The 9,364-nt window shown below is 61.7% G+C and overlaps 1 protein-coding gene across 1 annotated transcript in view; it reads left to right on the top strand.

Moving 5' to 3' along the window:
- The first annotated feature begins 295 nt into the window (after positions 1 to 295).
- The window catches only part of INTS1 (integrator complex subunit 1), a 30,034-nt gene continuing 20,965 nt past the window's right edge, over positions 296 to 9,364 (top strand). Inside the window, exons 1-15 of the mRNA XM_055340874.1 lie at positions 296 to 706; positions 1,006 to 1,296; positions 2,259 to 2,455; positions 2,599 to 2,736; positions 3,095 to 3,254; positions 3,403 to 3,508; positions 3,626 to 3,812; positions 3,925 to 4,070; positions 4,164 to 4,305; positions 5,178 to 5,354; positions 5,868 to 5,976; positions 6,582 to 6,702; positions 7,071 to 7,148; positions 7,733 to 7,890; positions 8,466 to 8,562. Of these exons, the coding sequence (XP_055196849.1) occupies positions 649 to 706; positions 1,006 to 1,296; positions 2,259 to 2,455; positions 2,599 to 2,736; positions 3,095 to 3,254; positions 3,403 to 3,508; positions 3,626 to 3,812; positions 3,925 to 4,070; positions 4,164 to 4,305; positions 5,178 to 5,354; positions 5,868 to 5,976; positions 6,582 to 6,702; positions 7,071 to 7,148; positions 7,733 to 7,890; positions 8,466 to 8,562 (2,165 nt within the window). The 5' untranslated portion in view covers positions 296 to 648. The remainder of the gene's footprint in view (positions 707 to 1,005; positions 1,297 to 2,258; positions 2,456 to 2,598; positions 2,737 to 3,094; positions 3,255 to 3,402; positions 3,509 to 3,625; positions 3,813 to 3,924; positions 4,071 to 4,163; positions 4,306 to 5,177; positions 5,355 to 5,867; positions 5,977 to 6,581; positions 6,703 to 7,070; positions 7,149 to 7,732; positions 7,891 to 8,465; positions 8,563 to 9,364) is intronic.

Here is a 9,364-nt window from a genome sequence, read left to right as displayed (position 1 = left end):
TGGCTCCCTCCCCCTGCTCCACCGCAGGAACGACCCCAGAACCTGCCCTTCGACAGCTCAGTGGGGCAGCAGGACCCTGAAGACGCAGCACATCTGGACCAGAGTCCTCGCGCCCCCTCTTCCCCTGTCGCGTGTCCTCGGGCGCGTCACTAAGGGACGAGGCGCATCCGGGCGGCGGCGCCCCGCCGGCCTCCCGCCGCCAGAGAGCGCTGCAGGCACCGTTCAGACGTCGCGGACCCTCTTGCCGCGCTACGCCGGCCGCGCTGTTTTGCGGCCTGCTGTTCCGGAAGCTGGGGTGCCGAGGGTGGTGGAGGCGACTTCCGGCTCCGGGACGGCCGTGGCGGTGGCCGCGGCTCGGCACTGGGGGTGTAGGACTGTGGTGCGTGGGCCGCGGCTGGCGGCGACAGCGACCCCTGCCCGGCCGATCGGAGGCGGGGTTCGCGCGGCCCCCTCGAGTGGCTCGGCGGGGCAGGGCGGCGCGGCCCCTTCCGCCGCAGGTCCCGGGCCGCAGCGCTGACGGCCCCGGGACGAATGAATGAATGAGCCGGCGGGGGGACGGCGGACCCGGCGCCGGCCTTCCCCTCGGTGACAGCGCGGCGGCGGCGGCGGCGGCGGCGGCGGCGGCGGCGGCGCGGGACGGGGGACGGGATGAACCGGGCCAAGCCCGCGACTGTGCGCAGGCCCAGCGCGGCGGCCAAGCCGTCAGGTGTGCGGCCTGGGCACCCGGGGCGGGCGGCCTCCGGGTCACGGCACGCCCGAGGCCGGCGGGCTGGACTCCCCTGTGCCTCGGGTCCTTCCTCTGCCACGTGAGCTGTGGAGGAGTGGGTGGACCCGCAGCTACAAGGTGGGGAGGCCGGCCTGCAGTGAGCGGGCAGGAGACCCAGCTGTGCCCTGATGACCCTGTCTGGCCCCCTCCAGACAGCGGGGGCTGAGGGTGCAGCCCGGCTCCACCACCACCCCCGCCATGGTGTAAGGTGCACGTTTCTCCACCTCCCCTCTCTGCAGGGCACCCTCCACCGGGAGACTTCATTGCTCTGGGCTCCAAGGGTCAGGCCAATGAATCCAAAACGGCGTCCACCCTGCTGAAGCCTGCCCCTTCCGGCCTGCCTTCCGAGCGCAAGCGGGACGCTGCAGCCGCCTTGGCGGGTGCCTCGGCCCTGACCGGCCTCACCAAGCGCCCCAAGCTCTCCTCCACGCCCCCGCTGAGTGCCCTGGGGCGCCTGGCTGAGGCTGCTGTGGCAGAAAAGCGTGCTATCTCTCCGTCCATTAAAGAGCCATCTGTGGTTCCAATTGAAGGTAGAGTCAGTCCCTGGGCTTAGATGGTGGAGAGCGTGTGGTCTCCCCAGGGGTCAGTGAAGGCTGCCTCCAGGCCTAGCACCAGAGCTGAGCTGAGCTGGCCGTGGGTTCCCTGGAGAAGGGTTGAGCAGAATCCATCTGGGAGTTTGTTCTGCAAAGACGCAGGTGTCTATCCTGAGTGTGCTTCCAGATCCCATCACAGACAGGGAAGCGTTAATGAGACCCAAGGCAGCCTGGCACAGGCGGTGGGGCCCGAACGTGCTATGGGAGCGGGTGCTGACGGGGGCAGTGAGTGCACCGAGCCTCTGCAGCCTGGTCTTCCCGCAAAGCGCAGGCATCCTGTCCTACGGCTGGGAGGTGGTTGGATGGTGTCTGTCCTTGCTCTTCCTGCCCCCACGTCGTGGGGGAGCTCCTGCCGTGCTGCCAGTCGCCGTCCTTTGGGAACAGCTTCTTTTGTTTGCCACCTGGTTCATTTCGGGTGTTTGCTGAGCACCTCCTGTGTGACGGGCTCTGTTCTCCATACTGGGGATGGGCAGAAACTGAGACCAGAGCCTTGTTCATGTGGGCTCTGTGTTCTAGTGCTATCCTCTCTACGCTTCAGTAACCCCTGCAAGGCTGGAGGGTACTGTTCCTGCTACGGCCATCAGCTGGGTCGGGCCTGTGAGGTGGGCACTACCTGCCCTGCTCCCTCCCCAGCTGTGGCTGTTGTCCTCCTTGGAGGCGGGCAACCATGGCATAGCCCTGACACCCTCACTCACTAGGTCTCTGCTGGTTTGCCCTGTTGCCCCCTGACAATCAGAGGGGGGTGGCCTGAAGGCGGGTTCTGCTTGGGGCTGCACCCTAATAATCGGGGAGGGTCCTGAAGGTTGCTTGGGGCTGCCCGCTGACGATTGGGGTGGGGCCCCTGAAGGCATGTTCTGCTTCGGGTCACCCCACAACGATGCCCTTCCTGCATCTGCCAGTGCCACCCTCCGTGCTGCTGGACGAGATCGAGGCTGCTGAGCTGGAGGGCAATGACGGCCGGATCGAGGGCGTGCTGTGTGGGGCGGTGAAGCAGCTGAAGGCCACCCGTGCCAAGCCCGATGGCGCGCTGTACCTGAGCCTCATGTATCTGGCCAAGATCAAGCCCAACATCTTTGCCACAGAGGGTGTCATTGAGGTGAGGGCTGGCTGGGTGGAGTGAGACAGGCTCTCGCTCTCTCCTCATGCCCTCCCACCCTCTCCTTCCCTCCCCTGGAAGCACACTGGCTCTGCCCTTTGTGCAGGGCACTGCTTCCCCTGATGATGTGCCCTCTTTTGCAGGCTCTGTGCAGCCTCCTGCGGCGGGACGCCTCCATCAACTTCAAGGCCAAGGGGAACAGTCTGGTATCTGTGTTGGCCTGTAATCTACTCATGGCTGCATACGAGGAGGATGAGAACTGGCCTGAGATCTTTGTCAAGGTGGGTCTGCCTCTCCTTGGAGGCTCCCCTGGGGCCTCTGCACTGCCTGGGGTGATGGGGGCAGAGCGCTGGACCCTCGGGAGGAAGAAGAAGCCTGCCTGAGTGTGCCATCCAGAGGCTGTGTATCTGGAGATCATGTTCTCACACACCTCTGTGGTCTCCCGGGGGTCAGTGACAGCCTGGTACGTCTGTCTCTTGCCTTGGTCGCCGGGGAGGTCGGCCTGGGAGCTGCCTCCCTACTCTCTGCTGCCCCAGGCAGCTGAAGACACTTGGGGAAGCATCTGTCTTGGGAGCAGAAGGGGTGGGCAGAAGCGAATTGCCCAGCAGGGGCCTGGAGTATGGATTTTATCACGTGCAGGTGTACATCGAAGACTCCTTGGGGGAGCGGATCTGGGTGGACAGCCCGCACTGCAAGACCTTTGTGGACAACATCCAGACAGCATTTAACACCAAGATGCCTCCCAAGAGCATGCTTTTGCAGGGGGAGGTGGGGCGCAGCGGCGGGGATCTCAGTGCTGGTAAGGGACGCTAGCTGGCTGGGCTGGGGAGAGGACAGAATGTCTCTGAGGGAAGGGCTGGGGTCGTCTCCCTCCACAGAGCCTGCTGTTGGGGGTGGGTACTCGTGGAACAGTCGGGGGGTATGTCCACAAGTGGCTTGGTCTACAGGGAGCAGCCCTCATCCTTCCCTCACGGAGGAGGAGGACAGCCAGACGGAGCTCCTGATCGCTGAGGAGAAGCTCAGCCCTGAGCAGGAGGGCCAGCTCATGCCCAGGTAGGCACGCCATGTGCCCCCCCACTCCCCTGCAGGGCCCTGTGTGTGGCTGGAGGCTGACAGGGTGGGCCCATGGGGAGAGCCAGCCCTCCGTCTTTCCTCCCCCCTCTGGCCTAGGTACGACGATCTCACAGAAAGTGTGGAGGAGTACGTCCTTGACATGCTCCGTGACCAGCTTAACCGGCGCCAGCCCATTGACAATGTCTCACGGAACCTCCTGCGGCTCCTCACCTCCACCTGTGGGTATAAGGAGGTGCGGCTGATGGCAGTCCAGAGACTGGAGATGTGGCTGCAGAACCCCAAGGTGAGGGCGGGGAGGTGCCATGAGTCCATGCACGCAAGGGCCTCCTCCCAGGTTCTGCAGGGGCCAGGCTGTGTGCAAACATGACGAGGCACCGCCCGGCCCCCCCCTGCAGCTGACCAGGCCAGCCCAGGACTTGCTGATGTCCGTGTGCATGAATTGCAACACGCATGGTGTCGAGGACATGGACGTTATCTCCCACCTGATCAAAATCCGCCTCAAGCCGAAGGTTCTTCTCAACCACTACATGCTGTGTGTCAGGTGCGGTGGGGTAGGAGCAGGTGGGCAGGCAGGCAGGTGGCAGGATGGCAGCCACAGTCCGTGTCAGCATCCCTTGGCTTGTCTTGTGTCCAGGGAGCTGCTGAGTGCGCACAAGGACAACCTGGGCACCACCATCAAGTTTGTGGTCTTCAACGAGCTCTCCAATGCCCGGAACCCCAACAACATGCAAATCCTCTACACGGTGCTACAGCATAGCTCTGAGCTGGCGCCGAAGGTAGGGTGCTTAGGTACCTGGCAGCCTTCTCCTGGGCTGGAGAGCAGCCCCTGGTGTGTGGGACTGGCCTCAAGCCTAGGGGCCCCATGCCAGACATGGGGACTCCAGGCCGGAGAGGAGCCATGGCATCACCTGCACTCCCAGGTGTTTGGACACAGCAGGTAGTGTGGTGCTGAGCCACATAGGAGAAAGCCCTGGGAGGGGGCAGAGGGCTCAGCGAGCTCACACGGTGGCTTCTGAGTTCAGGTCAGGTCCAGAGCAGGTGCAGCCCTGCCACCTGTCTCTTTAGAACTAGGCTTCTTCGGGAGGCAGCACTTAGCCCCCAGAAAGGCTCCTGTTTCCAAGCCAAGGCCTGTCCCGCTGTCCTGAGGCCTGGTCTTTCCCAAATGAGGCAAGTGTGTCTGGTGCTGGCCTTTGGGTCCTGGCCGTAGAGTCCCTGGAATTCCAGGCAACTCTTGAACAGAGAGCCAAGAGCAGTGCTGGTGTCATTACCAAAATGGCTCAGCTGTGTGCAGGACCCCAGGTGTGCGTGGCACCATGTCTCGCCTCTGCTCCTCCATCATCTAATAGCCCATCCCTGCAGCCGAGTACCTCAAATGTGGGTGCGCGTACACCCCTACCCCAACCAGTGTCTTCATTAATCTGCTTCCTCGGTAATGAGGACGGCCCCCATGAGCCAGCTGTCAAGAGAGTGAAAGTCGTGTCCCCCGCTGTCACCTGCTGTGTGGGCCTGGCCAGCGTGGGGAAACAGGCAGGGGCATTTTCCCAGAAGGACATTTTCCCAGAAGGAAGCCTCCCACAGGGCAAAGTGATGGGAGAGGAGTTGGTGGGGGGTGGGGAGTGACCTCCTGGCGTGTCCTCTTTCCACCCAGTTCCTGGCCATGGTGTTCCAGGACCTGCTGACCAACAAAGACGACTATCTGCGGGCCTCTCGGGCCCTGCTCCGGGAGATCATCAAACAGACCAAGCATGAGGTCAACTTCCAGGCCTTCTGCCTCGGGCTCATGCAGGAGCGCAAGGAGCCCCAGTACCTGGACATGGAGTTCAAGGTTACCCAACCTGCCTTCCTCTGGGCTCCTGCAGCCTCTCCTGCCATCTCTGGGTGGCGCCCTGTGTGGCCAGTCCCAGAAGTGGGCCTGGGTTCCATTATGTGTGAGGACTCAGGAGGGCCTGGCTGCATGTGGGAGAGCTCCCAGGCAGGTGTGGATGTGGGGATGGAATTGGAGTCGGTAGGCCAGAGAGACCCAAAGGGTGACATGCGTGGGAAGACAGGGCTGGCCCCAGGGAGATTTTAGAGTTTGAAGTGCAGAGGGAGATGGGGGTTGGGGGGTGGACAAATTGTGGAGCGTCTCCAGGGTCACATAGGTGAGTTGTCAGAGGACCTCACTTTCTTCTGCGGTTTGAGCCTTGCTGCCAGCCTGCTCCTGGTCCCTACACTGTCTCGTGCTGGCTATCTCCATGCACCATGCTCCCTGGGTATCCTGTGCCGGCTGCTCATGGGCAGGGGCCCTCTGGGGTGCAGGCCTCCACAGCACGCAAACCTTGTCATGCTGTGCTTGCAGGAGCGCTTTGTGGTGCATATCACAGACGTACTGGCTGTGGCCATGATGCTGGGCATCACCGCCCAGGTGAAGGAGGCCGGCACCGCTTGGGACAAAGGCGAAAAGAAGAGTAAGGACCCAGGACAGACCCAACTGCACCCAGTGCCAGGGCAGAGATAGTGGGAGCGGCGGTGGGCTCTGCCTTGGCACCCCGCCATCCCCAGGGCCCACCATCCCTGGACACTCAGGGAGCTTCTGGAAGTTGTCTGTTCTCTAGGCCCGGGGCCTGCTGTCTGCCTGGGGCATCTGCTCACTGGAATTGTGTGCCTTCAGGGGGCATTTCAGGCTCACAGTCCTGCCTCAGAGGGCAGGAGGGCAGGGGTGGTTGGTGGCGGCCTCCCTTCATCGCAGAGCCTGCTGGGAGTCTGGTATCGAGTCCTTTTGAAGGGATCACCTTAATTGAAGTCATGAAAAATTTGAAGAATGAAATCATTTGGAATTTAAGAATTTTGTTTATCTCAGATTTTCTCAAGCCACAGGAGGCTTACGCCACACTCTGAGTGTTCCTTCTGCTGCTGCGTTGGTGTGTCCATCTCTGTGTCCCTCCCATAACCCATAGGAGATACAGAGATGAGATGGATGCTGAGTGCCCCCTGATGTCTTGGCTCCTGTCCCTGCACCCGACTCCAGGAGGCTGCTGCGCAGATGTGCTATAACCCTACATGTCCTTTTCAGACCTCGAGGTGCTGCGCTCCTTCCAGAACCAGATTGCGGCGATCCAGCGAGATGCCGTGTGGTGGCTGCACACCGTCGTCCCCTCCATCAGCAAGCTCGCTCCCAAGGACTATGTGCACTGGTATGGGCCTGGTTCACTCTGCTTCTGCAGCAGTCACTTCTCTGGACTCAGCCCACAGGAGCCTGCCACGCCAGATGTGGCCATCCACTGGCACCAGCTTTGTAGCCAGAGATGTCCCTCGTGCCAGTGATACAGGCTCATCTGTGGGGTCAGACCTCAGGCACAGCCTGCTTTTGTGAGGGCAGGGGTGGGGTTCTTTCTGACAGCCTTACTGGGGGACTGCAGGATGCTCTGGAAGACACCAGGGGAGCCCCTGCCTGGAGCGTGCAGCTTCCTCACCTGCGGGGATATGTGTATTTCTGGGAGCTAATGGGGTGGGGAGGGGCCCCTGGGTGCCTGCATCCCGACAGCCTCTCTGTCCCGCACAGCCTGCACAAAGTCCTCTTCACGGAGCAGCCAGAGACCTACTACAAGTGGGACAACTGGCCACCCGAGAGCGACCGCAAGTGAGCATGCCTGCCGTGTGCGCAGGGGGGTGGGGGATCCGTTCCTGTGAGCACCATAGACAACAGCCTCCTTCAAGCTCCCCACCCCCAATCTGTTCTTCCTGGTCACCATCCCTGTCCCACCACCATCCTGGTGTGCTGTACCTGCTGTGTCTGCAGTGCTGTCCACTCCCAGGCTTTCAGCCACCTGTGTCCATGGGACCCACAAACTCCATTCCTCTGTGCCTCCCGTGCATTCTGGAGTGGCTCCCGGCTGTCTTCACCTTGGGTCCCTGCTTCCCAGTCCAGCTTGCTTACCTGCTACCCTCCTGTACTCTCTGCCCCTCCTTGCATTGCAGTTTGGCAGGTTGTGGGTGGTGGCTGGTGTGTCTGTGCCCCTAGGTGTCAGGCCCTTTCTCCCATTCTTCCCTGGCAGGGCCGGGTCTTATCCACAGAGGCCTTGGGTGAGTGAGCATGAGAGGGAGTGGCCGTCATCCTCCCTGTGGAGTCGAGACTCGGAGCCGGGGCTTCTCCTGCATGTGGGGCACCCTCTGGGCTTGGGGTTGGTACCTGTGGAGCCCAGCCTCCACCTGCTCTTCCCGCAGCTTCTTCCTCCGCCTCTGCTCAGAGGTTCCCATCCTGGAGGACACACTGATGCGAATCCTGGTTATCGGGCTGTCCCGCGAGCTCCCGCTTGGCCCCGCAGACGCCATGGAGCTTGCTGACCATCTGGTAAAACGAGCTGCGGCTGTGCAGGCAGATGGTGAGGGACCCTCCAGACTTTGTCTGGGTACCTCCTGCTTGGCCCCTCGGCCTCCCACGGCTGGGCTCTGCTGCCCTCACCCCTGCAGAAGCCCTCCGGGCACCCACATGCATGCTCTCAGGCTGCTCAGGTGGGCCTGCCTCCAAGCATCCAGCCAGGTATCTGCTCCATCTCATAGCCCCATGCTCACTGGTCTCTGAAATTGGGGGTGGGGCAGCAGACTTGTGTGTCCAGCAGTGATTCAGGGCCTGTTTCTGGAGCTCACTCTGGGACTTGCGCATATTCTCTGCGTGATGAACTACGGCAGGTGCTGTGTCTGCCCCTCTGAAGGGCCACCATGGCCGTCCTAAGGACAGCACTCCTGCTTGCGAGCCTGACGCACCTCTGGCTGCCTCTGGGCCAGCAGCTGAGCCCTCAATGTGGCGCCCATGCCAGGCCCCCACCTGCCCCTCGGCGTCTGGAGGCCAAGGCCCCATCTGCCTGCTGGCCTCCCACGGCCCAAGCCCTGTGCTTCGGGGCTCCCCTGGAGCATGTGAACTGCATTCTGGAACCTACCTGTGGCTCTCGGGTTTCAGATGTGGAAGTGCTGAAGGTGGAGAGGATTCAGCTGATTGACGCGGTCCTGAACTTGTGCACCTACCACCACCCCGAGAACATCCAGTTGCCCCCCGGGTAAGGTGCTGCTTGCCCACCTGAGGCGCCTATGTGCTGCTCCCCTGACCCCTCCACATGGTGCATGGCCTCAGCTGCTGTCCTGCCTGCAGCTGCATTTCAGAAACTCGCGCCCCTGCTCTCTCCCTTTGGTGTCCATACTTCGCCAGTTCTTCTTTTCTTGTTTACTGACATGCGTGCTTTCCTTGGTAGACAGCCCAGGGTCTGTGCTGAGTTTTGTCCACTTTGTGTCATCCATATACACTTCACCCACTGAAAGTCACTGATGCACTGGTTACATGCACAGAGTGGGGCCACCACTGCCATAGTCCTGTTTTAGAGCACGTCTCTCCCCCTAAAGAAACCTGCACCCAGGAGCCAACACTACCCCCTCCTGCCCCCACACACACCCTCAGCAGCCCCTAACCTGCTCTCATCCTGTTGGACACTTCACAGTGATAGGGGCACATGACACGTGGCCTGTGGCTGGCCTCCCTTGCTGAGCAGCACATTGTCAGAGTTCAGCTGTGGTATGACACTTGCACTTCTTCCCTTCTCCTGGCCATGTAGCATTGTTCCATGTGGACTCCACACTTTGTTTAAGCTCCTGGCACCCTGTGAACTCTGCTGAGAACGTTGCTACCTGCATCACTGCAGACCTGTGTTTCTGGTTCTGTGTTTCTGGTTCTCCTGGGGGACTCGCTGGGTCACATGGTTACATGGTCACAGGGTTGCTGCTGGCTTCTCCATGGCAGTGCCCAGGGGATCCAGTCCTGCCACACCCGTGCCCATCTCTCCTTGTTCACCGCTCACCATCATAGTG

The sequence above is a fragment of the Nyctereutes procyonoides genome, unplaced genomic scaffold (genome assembly GCF_905146905.1).
Source record: "Nyctereutes procyonoides isolate TBG_1078 unplaced genomic scaffold, NYPRO_anot_genome, whole genome shotgun sequence".
NCBI classification, from domain to species: domain Eukaryota; kingdom Metazoa; phylum Chordata; class Mammalia; order Carnivora; family Canidae; genus Nyctereutes; species Nyctereutes procyonoides.
The sequence above is the reverse complement of the archived record's forward strand: the minus strand, read 5'-3'. Positions and strand labels throughout refer to the sequence as shown.